Source organism: Poeciliopsis prolifica, unplaced genomic scaffold (assembly GCF_027474105.1).
Source record: "Poeciliopsis prolifica strain line A6 unplaced genomic scaffold, Auburn_PproV2 SCAFFOLD018, whole genome shotgun sequence".
Classification (NCBI taxonomy): domain Eukaryota; kingdom Metazoa; phylum Chordata; class Actinopteri; order Cyprinodontiformes; family Poeciliidae; genus Poeciliopsis; species Poeciliopsis prolifica.
This window is the reverse complement of record NW_026562393.1, coordinates 1,025,000-1,045,497: the sequence shown is the minus strand read 5'-3', so window position 1 is coordinate 1,045,497 and position 20,498 is coordinate 1,025,000. Positions and strand designations below refer to the sequence as shown.

The 20,498-nt window shown below is 41.6% G+C and overlaps 1 protein-coding gene across 7 annotated transcripts; it reads right to left on the bottom strand.

The window, feature by feature from the left end:
- Positions 1–487: 487 nt before the first annotated feature.
- On the bottom strand, positions 488–16,565 carry plekha1b (pleckstrin homology domain containing, family A (phosphoinositide binding specific) member 1b). 7 transcript variants are annotated; one of them, XM_055042635.1, is made up of 13 exons: positions 16,518–16,565; positions 12,805–12,990; positions 11,541–11,597; positions 10,745–10,790; positions 10,173–10,270; positions 8,407–8,532; positions 7,160–7,291; positions 7,000–7,068; positions 6,127–6,191; positions 5,986–6,049; positions 5,773–5,862; positions 5,130–5,203; positions 488–3,021 (listed from the first exon to the last, which is right to left on the bottom strand). In XM_055042635.1, exons 1-13 carry the CDS (start codon positions 16,524–16,526, stop codon positions 2,784–2,786), a joined length of 1,254 nt encoding a protein of 417 aa, XP_054898610.1. In that variant the 5' UTR covers positions 16,527–16,565; the 3' UTR covers positions 488–2,783. The 7 variants fall into 7 exon arrangements, 4 of the variants coding, with proteins under 4 accessions (XP_054898610.1, XP_054898612.1, XP_054898613.1 ...); XM_055042637.1 differs by having other exon boundaries at positions 5,163–5,203; XM_055042638.1 differs by lacking the exon at positions 16,518–16,565 and adding an exon at positions 15,496–15,546.
- Between the last annotated feature and the right edge of the window lie 3,933 nt (positions 16,566–20,498).

The following is a 20,498-nucleotide window of genomic DNA, read 5'->3' as shown; positions in this document are numbered from 1 at the left end:
AATGCTCAAGAAAATTGCTAAAAACCCCGAGAACTACATGCTTGACTCCTCAGGCCTCAGTTCTCGTGATCAGGGTTAAAGTTTCCACCCAGAGGGCCGAGTCACCTTGAGGTCAATGAGTGGACCGCCATCGTTTCTGTGCTGGAAGGAATATCACAGTAAAATATGAGGCCATCTGCATGAAAGCTGAATAATCCCAAACACAGAAGTAGATGTACGACAGAATGGACTTTTGTTTTTGTTTTTTTAAAAGAAAACACTTTCATTATTTTTTTAAATATCTTTTAATAAATAAAAAAAAATGGTTGTAGAGTCTCACCCACGTACACACACAAATGGATCAAATAGCTCATGGTATTTTGAAAATCTGCTCTTTAGAAAGATAGACGCAGGCACTTCACCCAACTTATGTATCAAAGGGAACAACACGTTTGGAGGAGGGAAGGGGCGCACAGTCATGCACGTGAGTTCATAAAAAGTCAGTAAACAACATATATATGTGGTTTATTTTTGCCTCATTAAAGTTAATAATATCAATACTAGAAAAAAACCAACAACGACAACAACAACAACGAAACACCCACAACCAGAGAGCCAAGAGGAGAAACAACCTGCCGGACGGCTTGAGTCTCAAAAGATTCCCACGCAAACCGGCAGGCGTCAGGTAAAGGAACAGGAAGTTAAAGGTGAGGCGAGGGGAGCTGGTGAGCAAGAAGGAAATGTTTCCAGAGTCAGAGTTCGTGATGCTGAAGCATTTCTGTGGTTCGCATAACTTCCACACTCAGGGCAGAGGCTGACATTGAGCAAAGTCACAAACGGTTTCTGCCGAGCCAAACTGCACACACACACAAAAGTCCAGTTTCTGTAACAGACGTTGATTAACATAGGAGTGACAGAGGTGCAAAAAGATAAATTCACTTAAATAATTCAGGTTATATTCTGACACGCCATATAAACACGAGAAACTGACAATCAAACTTACTTTAAGAAAAATGGTTTAAACTTTTTTTTTCTTCCTTTTAGGTTATCTAAATGTGTTTCTGCTTAGTTTGAAGTCAAATATCTTTATTTTTACATTAACTGTGTCTCTGTGTTTGTGTTCACATGCATGATTTCTGCAAATGTCGCAAAGCATTTCTTTGCATGTAAACAGTGCTGTGAAAATATATTATTTCTTTGTAACCTTATTCCTATTCCTTTTTTTTTTCCTGATAATTTGTTTGATCTTATTAGTTTAGGATCAAACAAAAATAAAATAAAAATAAATATATAGCAAGCTTTTTAACACTTATTAGCATATGCAGATAAAGCAAACGCAAGTACAAAAAAAACAACATAATTGACATACGAGTTGTACACACTATGTGGCAGCAGAGTTTCTGGATCACTGGAGTCTTACAAAGCTTTCTTAAAAACATTCATATCCCTTGACTGTTAAATCTGTATTATATATACATTTTGTATTATTTAGCAACATCAACTGCATAATTTGAAGTGGAATAAATAGAGTACAGTGCAGATTTTGAAACCCCTATTTAAAATTCGGTTGTAACAATTGCCTTCAAAAGTCATCTAATCAATAAATAAAGTCCGCCTGTATACAGTTCACTTCCAGCAGGAAGGCGGCTGATCAGACTGACTCTTTTTGACCCACTGAACTGTTTGAAGCTGTGCAAGTAAAGGCCGCACATTACTCTAAGTGCACTGTTCCCACAGTAACAGATGTCGGTGGTGGCAGCATGATGCTATGGGATTATTGTTCTTCGATCCGGTCCAGGGAGAATCATTTGCAAAGTGGAACTCAGGTGTGAAGAGATGCTCCCTGAGCTACAAAGTATTGATTCAGGGGGGACTGACTCTAGATACATGCCACACTTTTCAGACTTTTACCTTAAACCCTCCGTCCCCATTAAAACCACACATTTTTCTTCCACTTCGCTGCACTAATTTGTGTTGGACTAGGACATAAAATCTAACTGGGATCATCTTGGTAACTTCATTTGACATGGTGTGCATAAGACCGACATGACACTGTCAGAAACACGAAGGAGTCTTCATGAATGTTTACGACTGTTGCCACAAAGTGTCATTCGGTAAATAATGACACTTCTAATGCAAAGTTGCATTGAATCTTGCATTAAAAGTTCATTAAAGCTGTCAACTTTGAATTAACATGGAAACATTTATAAAAACCCAGTCATGTTCACAACAGGCGTCATACAGGAGTCATATCAATCTTATGCACATCCCTTCAACTAAAGTGTTACCGGCATCTTTAAGAGGAAGTTTTGCAAGACTCCACATGTCTCCTTATCTGTGCCTGGGAAAATCTCAGCTACAAAAAAAACCCAACAAAAAAACAGTTTGATAAGGAAACAACACAAATTCATATCAAATCTCAAACTTCCAGATAACACACACAGGACTGAAGAGAACGCGTCTCTCTGCGACCTTTTAAACTTTGGTTGTTTCAGAAGTGAATCTCTTCGCCTTCCTGTCGCCGGACTCCTGCTGAGAGCTTAAATCGACTGCATGATCTGCTGCAACGTACTGTGAGAGATATTCAGGAAGACGAGGTGAAGGGGAACAGCAGAGGAAGACCTTGTGGGCGGAGCCACATGTAAAGGCAAAAAAAGAAAGACAAAAAAAAAAAAAAAAAAAAAAAACAGTCCCAGAAAGTTTAGCAGGAGAATATTCAAAGATCGGTTGCCGTCACATCAGAGTCATCTGCGAGTCGGGCTCCTCCGTGTTGGGGTTGCCCTCACAGAGCCACTCGGCCTGCGTCACTTTGAGGACTGCACCGTCTCCTGCAGAGAAAGGCGCGAGCGGGCCGAAGGCAACGGCATCATCACAGGCTGGATTCCACTGAGGCGCCACGGCAGGAGGCCCAAGAAGTTGTCCTGGTGGCGAGGGTCCAGCGTCAGGCTGAGCACCCGCTGAGGGTTCTGGGCACTGCGGTTCCGTGTTGAGGGAGTAGTAGAAGGTGGAGGCGGAGGCGGGAGAGGGAAGGTCACTGTGCTCCTGGGGAGACAAAGGAGAACGGGACAGGAAGTGAGAGGGTGAAGAGGAGGCTGGGAATGATGGATGTACTGATTAATGGATCAGACCGATGGATGGTTCTGTGGATGGATGAATGAATGGATGGATGGATGAGCTTGTGATGGAAAAGAAGAAAAGCACAAAATAACGGGAGTAAAGTTGTTTTTTTAAAATAAACTCAGAGATAAGAATCAAATTCAAATCTGAGCCAAAAATCAGGAGATTTGTTACATTTTAAGAAATATTTTCTTGAATTTCATCTTCTTCTGTCCATAAATCCAAAGATGCGTCAAGATCATTAAAAACAAATACTTTTTTTGCAGTAATGTAATCTCACACTGAATATTTAAAAAAATTCATAACTGAACCTGAAGGTTAAAACTGTTTTTAACAAATTCATAACATTAATTCTAAAACTATATATGTTAAGACTTTTATTAGACAACAATTTTTTTTAGCAAATTCCTACTAAAAAGATTTTGTATGAAGTACTAAATAAAAATTCCGCCTCCGAGTTCCTCCGGGGAAGACGTACCTTGAACACAGTGCGGTTTCTCCCTAGCCACTCCGCAAAATGGGAAAAACAAGACAGCAGTGCAATCAAGGGATGGAGTTCATAAGTCAGAAAATACAGTAATAAATTACAATTCCTTAAGGTTGATTTTTTTTTTTAAAGTACAAACTATAAGTGAAATAATCTCCCAGTGGAACTTAGACTTTTTCATCAACATTGATTAAAAACAAACTCTTGTTTCTTGTGACTTGTAGGTAAGCTTTGTTGTATTTCAATTGTCCTCAGACAAATTCATTTAAATCTAGACTACAAAAAAAAAATACTGGGTGAGATTCTGTTTTTGGATTTTTCTAAGCTTTTCAGTGTGAGATTATGCTACAGCAAGGATGAATTTGTTTGTTTTTTTTTAACTTGTCTGCACAAAGACGTGCCTTCAAATTTGCCCTCATCTTTAACTATTTTGCTTGGCAACTCAAGTCACTACAATATTTTTGTAGACAAAAATATTGCCTCTAATTGAACTTATACAAACACTCTGAGATGGTCTCCCGGATCAAAAAGGGCTCTGAGATGTAACTTTCATGCAGTTCCACGTACGAACGAGCGATGCTGCTGTTGCCGGGGGAACAGGGAAGGATGATGCAGAGGTTGCTAAGGAAGCTGAGAGGCAGCAGGGCTTGGTGATAAAGACGATGAGCAGCAGCGGGAGGGAACAGGAAGCAGGCGGCGGGGCTCATTTGGGGAAAGTTATTGTATCACTGTCACACCTCACTCTCTAGAAAACACACACACACACGCACGCACGCACGCAACAGGAAGGAGAAACAGAAAGATAACATGGCAGAGGGTTAGCAGAAACAAAGTAACAGCTTGGTTTTGGGAGGTCGTCTGCGAGTCGGGAAGTCTGGAAACGTTGCTCAGAGAGACGAGGAGACAATTCAGAAACAGATCACAGGTCCAAATGTACAAAATATCTTAAGAAAAAAAAAAAAAAAGAACATGACCGTGTTATTAATCTTTCATTAGCTGGAGTTTTGAAATGCAGAAATGTTCGACCACAATCCACATTTTCATTTTGTAATGGTCCATCTGAGATACCGCTGGGCCCAGAGAAGTCGGCCTTATGTTGAGGCTTACTAGACATGCTTTTCTAGTAAGATCTGAATAAATTCCAGTCAGTGTGTTCAATTTTTATTCCTTGCACCATTTTACTTTATTACACACAACTCAATTTACAGACTAATGAGTTGATTTTCTTATATGTGCTGGTTAGTGGAACAGTTCCTGGCATTTTATGTCATCAGCCTAAGTAGATACATATTTACTGAGACAAATGTTGATGTATTTCATTTATGTTGAAAACCGAACTTGACCGATACTCTAACTGTGAGGTTAAAGGTCAACTCCAGTCCATCCGGCTGCAGCGTCTTGTTTTCATTCCGCACATTTAAAGCGAGAACTGATTTCAAGCTGGACCCGTCTGGAGGAGCGTGGGGCTAAATGCCCGTTAGCGGGGAAGCAGCGATGGATGGTGGGGGCGGTGGGAGGTTAGGGTTTGAGGTCGGGGATCACATACGTGCGGGATTCCCCACTGTAGAACGGAGTATACCTCTGTATACACGGGCTGGAGAGCCGTCGCGCCTGACGGATCTGGAAACAACAGTTTACAGCTGGACTCAGTAACGGAGAGGCAGAGAGCTCCTTTCCGACACAACCCACCTCAAACTGCCCTGCGATGATCAGATTCTGATCTGTGGATCCTAAACCATATTATCCTGCATTTAGAAAACAAGACAATGTGGACTTGTGTACAGAAATCCAGAAATAGAATAGAAAAAAATAACAACCACATTTGTAGGAACAAGTTAAGATATTTCCTAAATTTAAAACCACAGAGGTCAGTTTGTGGTGGATCACTGTTCGAGTTAGCAAAGAAACTCTACAGAGACAGAAAAAGAAGAAACTTCACAAGCTGTGAACATGTGTGTGTGTGTTTTGTAAATATGGCCTACTGATCGTTTCACACTCAGTGTTTGAACCAATAAATCAGAGTTGAAGCGTTCCTTCCTCTGATGCACTTACTTGTAACCGCCACATGGTGGCACCACTTCACTGGCTCATAAAAGTTAGAAATTATGCACATTAGTACAGACTGCTGCTTGCACTGCACCGACATTTAAGGAGGTTTCCTGCACAGCTTCAGCTGACGAGATACGCACCGTGTTGGCTGAGCGCCCGGGCCCGCGCTGAGCAACAATCGCCCCGGAGACGGCCTTGATCCAGCTGTGCATGTCCTCTGGACTGTCAGCCTGAAAGACACAGTATTATGAACTCACATTGAAGTGATTTAAATAAGTCTATTGGGCAGTTCTGAGGATAGTTGCTGAAGTGAGTCTCATCCATCAGACCCAGATGAATTTGGCCAGTGTCACCTGTATGAAGAAGGTTCTGGAGTTGGTGACCGTCTCGAAGAGGTTGTCTCGCATCATCGGCTCACTGCAAAACACAGAACCGAGCAGCTTTTGAACACCGTGGCCTGCGCAAGGCTCTAATGGCTTCAGGTGCTAACTGACCTCTGTTTGCATTCCTGCACTTTCTGAATCTCCTTCAGCGGGATAACTCTCAGTGCCTCACGGTCCTGACAAAGAAGAAAACATGTCCCACAAGCAGGGCTTCAAATGTAAGACTTTTTAAGACCTTTTTTAAAATACCAACTTGAATGATATTTAAGAGCAAAAAAACCCAAAAACAATACATTTTGGAGATGGTTGGAAGATTCTGCTGTATTTAAATAAAGTATAGCAAAAGCAGTGAGAGTTTTGGGGTCTGTTTGGAGCTATTAGCAGCAGCTCTGTGCTTTTCACACTGCATTAGGCTCCCCATAACCTCCACGGGGCCAAATTTAAAAGTTTTTCTTCACAGAAGCACATAGCCTTTTTTTTTAAACAGCAGTAGTGATTTTATCAATCAGATCACCTGATCTCAGCTGCATCTACAAATAAACGCACAGCCTGAGGGCACACAGCCTGGGTGTGTCCACATGTGCTCCGACAGGTCCCGGTTGGGATGTCATTCACTTAATTTGTCCACACACGGATCTTAGGGGGAGGAATTTAGAGCACGTGCTGCTGCGTGTAGAGACAAACGTCCCACAATTCAAAGCAAAACGAGCCTTGAATTTAGCTAGCTAAATTCGGAGTTTCAGCTGTTATTGAGCTGAAACTCCGAGCCAAGTCCAGAAAAGGTTGTCAAGATACAAGAAATATACAAAGATACATTGTTTCTGTTTGATACGAAGGCAAAGAGCCGCCAAACCTTCTCCTGAGAGAAAATACTCTAAATTTCTTCATTTAAGATCAACATTTTCTCCGGTCTGCAGCTGAATTAACAGCCATCTGGCTCCAGTCTGGTGGTCAAACACATACCACCTCGTCCCATTTTCTCACCAGGTCGGATTTGTAGTAGCTGAGGGCATTTTCGTCCAAGATGAAGTACCTCCTCTTCCAGTTCCTCATCTGAAAAAAATAAAATGAAATACAGAACATCAACACTAGTTTACTATCTGTGTCATCATGGAAGCCAGAGGAGCTGTCTGTCTGTTCTCACCACAGCTCCCTGTTTAACGCAGTATCCCGCCTTTATGAAAGACTGGTCCTGCGCTCCTCTGGACAGGAAGTACGGCAGCTGGTTCTGAGCCCGCTTCCCTCGGTCCGACCCGTTCTGGCCTTCGCTCTGTTCCTACAACAAACACCCACATATTCAGGATTCACCTCAACCTGGTTGAACGCTAAGGTTTTTGTTTAAGACAGAAGGGGAAATTAAAAAGACCCCATTTATTTAGTAGTAATGTGCAACTTAATGTTAAGTTGTTTTGCCTGACGTTTTTATTCAACCAGAATCAAATAAATGTCCTGGCTGATTGTTCTCAGAATGCATCGTAGGAGATTACTGCGTAGTCTCTGTACAGGTGTCTTGTAGTGCATTAACAAACATTTTACATTGTAAAAAGGCCAGATATTGTCATATCTGATTGAATCCATTGAAGAAAATGGAGGCCTGGATGATAGAATACATCTTGCCGTCCCCACAGCACCATAGAGCTGCTCCCATGCCTCAACGTGGACAGGCGGTTCTTTTCAACGTGTGATTCATTCGTCCTTCTCCAAAATGCGCCTGGATCCAAAGAGTTCAAGTTTTGACTCATAGAGCTCCACAGAACAGAAACCTAAAACTTATTCAGCCAATTTAGAAGTGAGGAAACTGGAGCGGACATTACAGGTTCTGTTGGGTCGCTAGTGGTGTACATCTTACAGTTCAAGACATTCAGTATGCCAGGAAACTGGAAACAGAACCTATGGTTACTTTAAACTTGCCAACTTGTATGTCTGTCACTAGCAAACAAGTCCAGGTATTTCAGGTGTTTTATTTGCCCTCGCTTAGCTGCATTCAGTGCATTTGAGGGGTTTTGCATTTACAAAATGTGTGGTGTTATGATGAATTTTATTATCAATTCATCTAAATTTGAGATTATTCAGTTAGAGTAGGATTGCGGTATTCAGTTAGAGTAGGATTACGTGGTAAATTTTGAGAAAATCTTTGTCACAGTTCTTTTTTTTTATGTAGGTTCAGTTTGGCTAAGTGAAATGAATTTGCAACAGAAAAGCTCTGCATTTACTCTAAGATGATTTTTCCCCAGCAGTTGTGAAGCCGAGCAGGTTTTTATGAGCCACAAACATTCGGCGCAGCCGTCAGCAGAGCTGTTGTGTTCTGGGTGAAACGCACAGCCGCATACCTGCAGAGACAAGACTAAACCTGCTACTGATAGACAACAGCTCTGACTGGGGAAGCGTTACCTGCGTGGCTGTGGTGATCGGAACGCCACCGATGATCTCCGTTTTGTAAGAGACCTGCTTCGTGGCGCAGAGGGCTTCCTGGGGGGTCTCCACATAGGCGGCCTGGCTCTCTCCAGACTTTGGCACCTGAAGCGTAACGAGACAGTAACACCTCAGACCCGACTCAGGAGATCAGAACCAACCTGTGGAGCCGAGCTAGGTTTTATTTGTTTTCTAGACATTTATTTTTATGTTCTCAAAAGAAGTAAAAAAGAAAAAAAAAAAAGCAGTAAAATTACAACTGGGTGAGGTTTGTTGAGTCACACATTCGTCATCCTTCGGTCTGCGTGCAGCAGCAGTTGCTAACAAAGCTGAAATATTGTCAATAATACTATTATTATTGCGCACACTTGGCCAACTATCCGTTATATGCAAAATGCATGCTTCAAATAGGCTTTTTTGTCAGATTAGAAGAATCTTTTCAAACTACATCAGGAAATAAAAGATTAAAACTACTCTTTTTTTTTAATATGATGTGATCTTCTAGTCCCAGAATTACCCATTTCCATCAGCTGTAAGTGAATAATCAGCACAATTAACAGATATGAAGATATGAAAGGCTTGAAAATGTTGTTTAATTGTAGGGGGAGCTTTAATTCTGGACAACGTTAATGTCTTCCCTTCTCTAGATGTGTTTTGAGGAGGGAAAACAACTTGAGATTTGGAATTTTGTAGAAAATGTGGACCAAAGTTACCTACTGCTTAGAAAAGTCACCATTAAATTAAATCTAATTTTGTAGATTTAGAGTCATGCAGTTCTAAATAAACCCCCCTATCATTTATATTAGAGATGCAAAGACCCGATGTTAATATCTTCTTGGGCCTCTATGCTCTGTGCTCTAAACTTATTTTACATTATGCATAAAATTCCTAATTGCGTTTTCTGTACCATTTGAAAGGTTTGTTTTAGTTCACTTTCTACATGTATCACCAAGGCAGTCAACCTGCTGTTTTTATCAGTTTCAGTTTCATTATTTAATTTACATTGGCTTTTATCCTCACAACTGCATTGATTGAACAAATGTAAGTTGTTTTTACATGTTTGACTAAGCTATTGGTGTATTTAAGTGTGCTGCACTGCATTATACAAATTTGTATTTCAGTATATTTCAGTCTGTTTAAAAACAGAAATGTTTTAAGTCAATTCAGCACAGTTTGTTCCTGTGTCAGCCGATCCTAAATCTCAGTTATCGGTACCGGAAGTGAAGAAAATTGATCGGTGCATCAACTTAAATATTATTGTTCTCCAAATAGTGTAGTTTTGGAGTCAACTTATCCCAGATTTCTGGAGTTAATTTACCTGAAAGGAAGTTTGGAATCCTCCCTTAGCCACTTTCTCTTTCTTTAATTTACCGGATTAGGATGTTATTTGTCTCAAGGTTTTGTCTCTCGCCTTCCAGACGATTTTTGCAGACATTCTAAAAATCCCTACAATTAAAAGAAAGTTTTGAAGCAGAAGCTTTTCTGATTAACCCTGCGGCTTCGAAGCTGAAGGATGATTTGCAAAGCGCATCGGCCTGTGAAGGCCCACAACTTTCCCATGAAGCTCTGAAAGAGACCGCATCGAGCTTCATCGGTCCGGTCTGATGGCTAATTTTCCATCTGCTGTGGCCCGAGGCCGAGTACAGAGTGTGGGACGGCGGCAACATGAAACAGGGTCAACTATGGATCCATCTGTGTCCAACCCCATTTGTGTGTGTATCTGTGTGCGTGCACGTGAGTCTCACTGTGATCTTGGTGGCGTTGTTCAGAACGCTGATCCATTCCACCAAATCCTGCTGGTCGTTGGCCTGGAGGTAGAACTTCCTCATGCCCGCGTTTATAACTGCGGAAAGATAAAAAAAAAAAAGACATGTAAATGCTCCGGCTTATCACCACACTCGATAGAAACGGAGACAAATCCACATCTAAAAATATCCGCTTGTTTCTGGTTTCTCAGAGCCGAGAGGATGTACGTCTCCACATTAACATCCCATCTAGATGCAAACACATGTGCACATGTCCGCACGCAGCGGCTCGGTCATTGTCATTGTACGGTTTCCTCCTATTGAGTGACAAAGAGCTGCTGTTCCACGCGGCAGGAAAAACAAGTAGCGCGGGACAAAAGGGAGGAAGTAAACTCAAGAGATGAGGAAAAAGGGGGAGGAAGGGAGGGAAGAGAAGAGGGAGGGCAGAAGAAGTGGAGAGATGAGGAAGGAGGGAAGGAAGGAAACAAGGGACTGGAAGGGGACTGGAGGCAAGCTTCGGCCAAAGACAGAGCGAGTTCAGGGAGATAAACGGAGGAGGAAAATAAACTCACCAAAGCAGAACTCTGCCTTCGGCCTGAGCTTGGTAGCATCACTGACCTGAAGACGAGAGGACAGTAAACTTCACAGAGGACACCACCTAAGAATTACCCAATGGAACGCAACAAACTCCAAAGTGCTCGAGAAATTACCTCGATCATAAAATCTGATGTGCTCTGTCTAAGCCCTGCTACGCTCTGCTAACAGTGTCCTTCAGGCTAGCTCAGGCTAACAGAAGAAGTCACTGGTTCCCAGATTCTGATCTTATACAGTAGTGGTGCCCAAAATTGCTCCTCGAGGGCCGGCATCCTGCATGTTTTTAGTTCTCTACCTGGTTTAACGCACCTGGATCAAATGAAAGCTTGTTAGAAGGCCGAAGAAGAACATTGACACGCTGAGAAAGTTGTTACTACCAGCAGGGAGAGAACTGAAACATGCAGGATGCCGGTCCTGGAGGACCAACTCTGGGCACACCTGTTACAGAGGATCGAGTAGAGCTCTGCAGGTTTGATGTAATTCTTAATGCAACCAACTTTACTAATCGTAACCATGGATTAGTGACACAGAATACAAAATTAGTTTTTTTTTGTTGTTTTTTTTACTTTCAGCCATTTTTCCCGCCAAACAGACAAAGGGAACCCATAATCTGTTCTTGAAAAATTCCACATTTCTGTAACTTCTGGTTGTAGACTGGCCCAAAAAGATAGAAATTCTTGTTCTAGAAATACACGTGATTTGTAAAAGATTTCCTTGTTTTTGGCAAAATAAAGATACAACACAAACTGTGTCGCTGTTTGAATGAGGACTGACCTTGGAGATGTACGTGAGTTTGAGAAAGCCCACATTATTCGCACCTTTAGGCAGATTCTGAAAGAAAAATGAGACATTCACAATATGATTAAACTGCTGAGTTGCAACAAGGTTCGGGTTAGAAGGTATGAAATCACTAAAGAACAATTCAAGTGTAAACACAGAGGAAAAAATGCAGAAAAACAACTTTTCCGATAACAACTGAAGAAATTATTCAGATTTTTTTTTAGCCAATTATTTGAAAATTCTTTGAGTTTATTTTTGTGTATTTTCTGGTTAAATTATATTTTCTCCTCCGTTTAGAGAAAAAGGCTTTAATCCCATGAGTCCGTGGTTTTTATTAAAGAATTCCCTGATAGCTCTAAATGTTATCTTCTGTTGCTAAAAAAAAAGAAAAGAAGCATTTATTGGAGCAGTAGAAGCAAGGGAGCTAAAAACTTTTAATATATTTAATTGTACACACTTTCTAAGAAACACATATCTGCCTTTGTATAATCAGGTCTTCCTTTCTCCTAAAAATCCATCAGAGGCAGCAAAACTATGACTGGTTGGAGGCTCAGCTGGTAAACATCCAACCAGCTTTACAGTGGTTTAGCTCAAAGCATGTACATGAGCTGAAATGGTCCAGTCAAAACCCAGACCTAAATCTCACTGAGAATCTGGGCGAGGTCGATGTTTTAAAACTCTCAATCCAAAGAAAATAAAGAGAACTGGTAAAAGTTACTCTGCCTATTGCCTAAAGATGGCAGAAGAAAAACGATGTGTAGCTGGAACTGCAGGTGGCTCCAAAAGCAGTGTTCATTTTCATTTAGTTTTAGTCTTTTGACTAAAATGTCATTCAGTTTTTGTCATAATTTAGTCACCAGAATCGTCTTGGATTTAGTCGACTAATTATATTAATAAAATGTTGTCAGCTGACATATCTGTAAATATTTTTCCCATCAAGTTGCTTGAATAATCAACACAATCAACACAAATGTATCATGTTTCAACATGATACATCTTACATCTCCATGAAGTTTAATGCAGAGCAGTTAGTCTGCTCTGCATTGTCCATAGCAAATCGCATGTTGCATTCTTCCTCAACAAAACGGAAATCACAAATGAACACCAAACACTGAATCAATCGTAATAATGTTCCACCATATTGTTTACTTCCTGATCCGTTCTGTGTGATATCACACTACGCAAAAAACAATCGCCAACACATTGCTTTGTAGACCCCAAATTACGTTCAGGAGCAGACCCGCTTGACTTCGCTCACCTGAGGATTGTCCATATACCACAGCAGGTTGCCCTGCTCCGTGTCCAGGATGAAGTACCGGCGCAGGAACCTGCCGCTGTTCTCGATCTCCTCGATGTCCAGGAAGCCGCAGATGCGATTCAGTCGGTCCACGTACGGCATCGCGACCCCGGCCAGCTCGGCCCGCCCTGGGGCATCACAGGAACTCTGGGGGGAGAGGCGGAGGAACAGGGTGGGAGTTCAGACGCAGGTGTGACGGCAGGCTGAGGTCACCCTGCTCAGAAAGTCAGACCAGGTTGGGCGGAACGGTTACAGTTACTCTACGAGTCGTTCCCAGTTACAGTAGATTTCTGATTCCAGCAGATGAGCTCCGCTACTCCTTCTGTCGTGGTAACGCAGTGACGGGGTCTAGGGCGGGGGTCTACCCCTCATCCAAAGCTTACTCATCATGTCTGTAAGTTGGGACAACACAACAGTTGGCTAGAGAAGTCCAGCCAACTGTTTCTGAAGAAAAGCATCATAGTCAGACGAGACGACGATCCCGTTGTCAGGTCAACAAGAAGCACGGCGGTGGTAGCATCATGCTGAGGTTGAAAGGAGGATTACCTAAACAAATAAGCAGCTGAATGGCTGAAACGGGGGCACAAGCCTGGCTGTTCCACATAAACAATTATCCCAATCTGGTTTGGTATAGTTAAAGCAAGCTAACTAGAAAACAGACCATAGCTACTAGGAGATTCATGTCAATGGGTTAGACACTTATCAAAACTGTGCTGGTAGTTACATCTCCATGAAATTTGATATTGTGAAGGAGTTCATTTCAGAGAGCTAAACCGATATACGTTTTTCTCACAGAGGGGAATATGTCAAGCTCTTTTATTTCTGGTTATTTTGATGATTATGAATGAATGGCAGAAAGTCCAAATTGACCATCTCAGAAAACGAATGCAGCAGCAACTCCGTACCTGCAGGCCAGAGTTGTGTTCAAATTAAAATCTGTGGAGATTTAACCCCTTTAAATCTTTTACTTCCTTCTCAGAGTTTCTCTTTTGTTTTCTTTGAGCAGGTGAGCGGCTGAATTTAACGTGAGTGAATACGTCACAAGAATTCCATCAGTTTCTGCCAATTTTCACTTTGCATAAGTCTCCGTCTCCACATTTTGAAAACATTTTGGGTCAGGGTTAGGGCTAGGGTTGCTTCTTTTGTCCGTCTTCCATTCCCTAAAAAAAAAATCCCTGTCATCAGCAGCTGCAGAGACGGGCACTTAAACAATCAAACTTCCTGAAAGATTAAACACTTGTTTGAGTATCACAGCTACTGTTGAGTCAGCTCGATTTCTGATTCCAGCAGATGAGCTGGACTTTGAAAAAAAGAGAACACATGCACAGAATTTATGCTGATGAGAGGACGTTATTTTGCTAGAAGCGTTTAAATCAACCAAACAAATGTAATGCTTTATTCCTGACAAGAAATAGCAAGGACAAATGTTGCTTTCACACTGGAGATCCTCCAGTATCTTGTCCAGTTTTCGATCAATGGGACTTCTGTGCCAGATCCCAATCTGTAGGAATGAAGTCTTTCAAGCTTCCTGCAGATATCAGCTGTTGTCATCTGGGTTTCAGATGACAGCAGTGGTCAGATTTTATCCCTGACCACTCTCTGAGAAATGTTTGCTTGCCAAGTCATTGTTCTCTGAAAACAATTCAGCCATAAAAAACAGACTCCTGAACTCAAGAGATGAACAATCCTGTACACAGTGGAATGGGATTTGGTCTGGGCTTTGACTGAGCCGTTATTCTGTAGCTCTGGCTGTTTGCTTAGAATCATTCTTTTCATTTCCCAATGAGCTCTGACCAGCTTCCCCACAGCATGCTGATGCCACTACCATGGTTTAGAGAGGCGATGCTGTTCAAAGTATTTGATTACCTCTAAACAGATCGATGTGTGTATCAGGTCAAAAGTTAAACGTTGGTCTCATTTGACCCCATCTTTCATAATCTTGCCATGTCTGCTATTGTTTGTCTTTCAGACCTTCTTAGATTTCATGTCAGCAAAATTTCCCCCACCACCACATTTGGGGATTTCTACAGCTCCTCCAGAGTCACCATGTTCCACCTTCCCTATTAAACTGAATAAAAATCCCGAAGGGACATCCAATTAGATAGATTGCTGGAGATCTGTGAATCTGTCATGTCTTTGGGTTTTCCCACACATTTGAAACTTAACGAAATCAGGCCTGGCTCTAAATTTAAATCTAACCAACACATTGGACCTCATAAAAAGAATCATATTTAGCCGTTTTTCGTTCATGAGAGCACAGTAAAAATCCTCCACTCTCTTCTGTAGAGATCCCAGCTGCTCCCATCTTGCTGTAATCACAGTAAAAAACAAACAAATAAATAAAACCAAAAATCTCAGTTCTGGGGGAGCTAAATTGGGATCAGCTGATGCGGCTCTCCGTCTGCCATCACTGCGGCATAAATCAGTTTAATCATCACTAACAACAATCTACCCAAATCCCTCCCTGTGGATCGAGCTGCTGTCAGTCAGAGAGGCCTGACACATCGGGCCGTTTCCCCCCGCGAACCACCACCAGTACACAGACTTTCCTACGCCCCCGAAACCCGTCAGAATGTTCACCCCGGCGGGTTCTGGTTCCGCGCGGAACCGCCGTGAGGCCAGCGGAACCAGTTGGGAGTGAGGTTTACTTACATAGTTCGGCTCAGTCCGAGTCCAGTGTGGAAGCTGTCCGGGTATTAAAAAAAAAAAAAAAAAAAAAGCCTGTCAAGCTACGTGTGGAAGAAACACCGACGACTTCCGGTTTAAACGGTTAAAATAAAGGTCTCCTTCCCGCAGGCCCGCCACTTCCGGATAGACTTCATCGTAAAATCCCTGAAAAAAAAAAAAAAAAAAAAAAAAAAAAAAAAAAAAAAAATATATATATATATATATATATATATATATATATATATATATATATATATATATATATATATATATATATATATATATATATATATATGTCTAATTTCTTTCTTTAACAGGAACCCAGTTCCTCCATTATTATTATTATTGTCACATATATATATTTAATATATTAAATATTTTTAATGTGTTTTCATCCCGTAAACATTGAGTATCAGGAGGTAATGGTATATAAATATCCACTGTACCCGAATTTTATTTACCATGAGCAAAATCTGAACTTTTAGAATTTTTGTTAGCGCCTTCACGTCTGCTCCAAACATCACAGCTGGAAAGCTTCTCTTTTCTGTCACATATCATACCCGAGAATGTTTTGTTCATGTCTTTCTTTTGTTCATGTCTTTAATGCTCTGCAAGTTCTGCAGATGGACTCATACGCGTTCACTCTCTCTTATCTGTCAAGCTTTCCTCATTTCATTGTCTCCGTTTGATTCTCGTTCATTGATTCTGTGTGACTTCAGCTAATTTCTCCTCTCTCCACGTTCCTTAGAATAGACAACAGACTCCTTGGCTGCAAAGGATTCCATCCCAGTTGTTACATCTGGAAATCTTCTTTCCCTTTCACAGCACACCTCACCACTGTCTCACTGTTCTGAAATGTTCCACACCGCTCCCCACTTCCTCACACGATGCCACTGTTTCTATCTTGTCTACCTCCTTCTGCAAATATCACCTTGCTCTGAGATGTTTCACCAATGGAGATGATAAGTGGCTAAAAGCAGATTTCTGGTCAAATCTACAATACTTACCTCACACATCTCTGCTGTCTTGTTGTCCCAGCTCCTGCTGTGTGCTATCCTAACATACTTCCTCAAACAGTACGACAGTTCCTCTCCTGGCACTGTGTCACTCGCTTTCTCTTTATTCAGCTTTTCGGCGACTCTCTCTGACCTTTTCTAAACTTCTCCATCCACGCTGTCAAAGCAAAGATCCTATCTGTGCTGGTCTTTCAGCGCTTGTGACTCTCGCTAGATGATTTCTGGAATGAACAACTCTTTTCATAAAGTTCATTCCTCTTGAGTCTCCCCAGCCTCAGCTGTGATAATAACCCAAGCAGCACGCGTCTGAGGGAGATCACTGCCACCACACACCTCAACGACGCCTTTCTGCCTTTGTAAATCACAAAAAAATGCAACCAGATTTAAAAAGAAAAGAAGTGAAAACGTCACCTTACAAAATCAAAGTGAAAAAAAAAACGCAGACGGAATCTGCAGCTCTTATTTTGAAAGAAGAATATTTGCAGCACGCTTTCCGACGAGGTGAGCTTGACATTGTTCTCGAGCTGCAAAGACCTGTGGGAAATGCAGTCTTTCAGGAAACAGACGCCTCTGTCGGTTCTTTCAGTTTAACTGAGCCTCATCCACAGTCAACGCTGAGCAGACCTCCAACTGAATTCATTTTGAGTCGCTGCACTCCCGACCCCTCACCCCATGACCCCGGCACCCCCCACACACACACACACTGAAACAAACACACCCATCGTCACATTTCACCGGTTGGAACTGAAAAACGGAGCGTGAGGAGGAAACAGCATCTGGTTTTACGCTTCAAACAAAACTAGGGGATTTCCCGCAGGCCCGTATGGCCTGAAAGGTGTGTGTGTGGACGCCTGCTGTTGCAGAATGCAGGCCCGTCGGAATTTCCTTGTGTGTGTGAGCCCTTGCATTTTTATTACAGTGAGGAGGAGGAGGAACTAAAGACAAAAACAAAAACAGGACAGAGCAGGGTAAACAGGCAGACAGACAGGTGGAGAATCTCTCCATCACTTCCTGCTCACTCTCCCAAGTTTGTGTTCTGACCTCTGATCGAATTGAAGTAAAAACGGGCATCTTCTGTGTTCATTGAAAAGTTAAAAAAAATTTTTTTTTAAAGTAGTTTTAATGTTCTGCTATTTCACCTCGGTCTCCATGCTGTGATGCATCAGGACCTGCTAAGGAGCTGTCACTGCAGGGATCCCAGCATGAACAGCCCGCCATCTAGTGGCCAGAGACAAAAAATACACTCTTTCACTTTGCTCTTTGTCATGGCCAAGAAACTCCTGAATTGAACAGCTGTAGACTTTTATTTCCCAACAGAAAACTATTTTTGAAAAAGTTTAACCTAGTAGGTGTTTTTATCTGCAAAAACATTAACTTTGAAATGAAAGCCAACGTTTTTAAAAAGCTTTTTTTTTGTTTTTGTTTAATGAGCGTGCAAAAACAGATTAAAGGTAGATATAAAAAGAAATAGGGACCTACTGGAGATAGGTGGGTGCAGAAGTCCTCTGACAAAACCTGGTACTGGACGTGAAGAGCTTTCCAAGTCAGAACAAGAATAAAAGCGCACACTGAAACAAACTGAGACAGTTTTACAGTTTCATCAGCGACAATGTCACCTGTGAGAACTTGCATGATTTTGTCAGAAATCTGGCAGCAGCACATTTTCCACATGGAGATTTTGATAAGACATGGGTAGAGTGTTCTGCCATAATCCACACCTGCCAAAACAAAAACGTGACTCATTTTCAGCATAGCACAAGTTATCCCAAGGTTCCTGATAGAAGAATATGTTTTTGCTGAGGAACTATGAGATCTAGGTTTTCCTTCACCTTAATCATTGGCAGATATATCAACTTCTGAACCAAAACCTGACCCATTCCTGTCTCTTCTGTCACTGGAGTTAATCTGAGGATGTTGACTCTTACTCTTGATGTCTTATTCTTGATTGCCTTTTTGAATCCACTGTTGATCCACGATCGACTTCTGAGATATTCCGCAGATTTTAGGATATTTTACTTCACTTGCACCACAAAGAACTCACGTTTATTTTGTTTATTTTCCAGTAGTCCCAAACAATCAGAAGATGTATTTGTCAGACAAAATATATATATATTTTTTGTCGTCTGTCGTAGATTTTCAGTATTTCCTGGATGGTTTTCTTAGACAAATGTGACTTCTTGACTGTCCTTCATGTCCAAAAATGTTCACCTGAACATATGTGCAAATGTACCCTTTTTGGATAAACTACTTTTGAGGAATTTTTTTTTGTTTTTGTTTACGGATCTCATGAAATACGATTTATGGATCATTCAGACAGAAAATGAGGCAGAAAAAAGCCTTTTATTTACATTAAAATCAGTGAGAGATAGGTTTATATGCAGATGATGCTGTTTTGTTCTTACGTCCCCGAGGACAGAAGCGCACTCAACCAGAAGCCCGTGTCCTCTCTGAACCTTCTTCTCTGCAGAGTTGCTTGTTTTGAAAAGTCTTGTGGCTTCCCTTTTCTTTATCTCTGCCAGATATCATCTGCTGAATGTCAAAGACCTAATTGTTTTTACAGAAGGCTCTGCCATTGCTGACAGCAGCCACTGTGTTGGCTCATTCTTTTAAGCTGTGTGATGCCGAGGCACTCCAGGTGCTACCACAAACTTTGCCAGGATCCCAACAGACAGGGCCCTGCTTAGAGAGCTTTTGGCAGTGCAGTGAAAAACTCAGATCTGTTTCTTATTGTGAGGATGATGAACCCCCTCATGGTACAGTAACACTGGTCGGTCTGATGGCTGCCGGGATGGCTGATGCTGGCACGAAGGTGGGGTGCCGCATGTCAGCCTTAGTCCTCTGCCAGGCTTATCCCTTAGCGGGTCGCGGTTGCATCTGATTTTAAAGTTGAACCATCAAAGTTTGCTGCCAGGATGACCTGACTGCCCCAAAGAAACAGACGGCCATGGGAGGGTGCATGTCAACAAGCACTTGGACGGATGTAGGACCCAAGGCAGGGTGACAAAGATCAGACATCAACAGAGACGTTGTTTTTCAATCTGGATTTAAAACATGGATGGACACAAACAGCGAAAGAATGGACCATGTCAAATGGTGGAAAAATTAGAAAAAGATCACAAAAGGATGTTATGTTTAGAAATCTTTAGAGAGGAAGCCTCTGTACTCTCAGGACATGTGGCAGCATGACTTATCAAATCCATCAATAATCAAAACAAATCACAGAATTGCTTGAACTTAGTTCTTTGGAAAGATCTGACCAAATTGGAGATGCTGGGACATGAGGAACAGGAATAGAAAAATCCATCCACACATCCATTCATCCTCTACACCTGTTTGATTGCAACGTCACAGAGGGAGAGAACCTGTTTTCACCATTAAATGGGTGAACATGGGGAAGGGAGGTTCATTGAAAGGACTCCTTGTGATATGTCAACCTTGTGATATGTCAACCTTGAAGCTTGGCAGAAAAAAAGAAAGAAAATGAAAACACTTAGTGATTGCAGTATTTATAAGCAAAACTAGGCACAGACTTCCCCCTCATTGGCCTTTAAATGTGTTGGGCATTTGTGTGTTAATTGTCAACATCAAGTAAATTAAGTGCGCAGTTTGCCTTTGTTAAATGAAACGGCATTGTGCGCACACACACATTTAACTGAAGATTAATTCATCTTTCATTTCGACTCTTTGATATTCTAGTAGGCGTTTGTGCTTCTGAATAATTTCATACACTTTTTCTGTGATATGGTTTTTACTCGTTCTTGAAATTAAAATGTGCATTTTCCGAGTTTAGAGAAAGTACTGGAACGCAGCATCCCAGCCACAAATGAGAACAAGGTCGGAAGCAGTAGCAAAACAAATTCCGGTTGAGTTTCAAAAATAAAATATGATTGTCGCTATAATGTACATGAACAGCATTTAACTGGCGAGTTTATGAACCGCTGTATAGATTTAAAAACCAAAACTGAACATAGA

What these genes read in the sequence shown, in the direction of transcription:
- plekha1b (XM_055042635.1), bottom strand. An exon ending in GCGTTAAACAGGGAGCTGTG is followed by an intron (nt 7,069 to 7,159) that starts GTGAGAACAGAC and finishes TATTTTTTTCAG; the next exon opens with ATGAGGAACTGGAAGAGGAG. An exon ending in TACAGTGGGGAATCCCGCAC is followed by an intron (nt 3,022 to 5,129) that starts GTATGTGATCCC and finishes TTGTCTCCCCAG; the next exon opens with GAGCACAGTGACCTTCCCTC.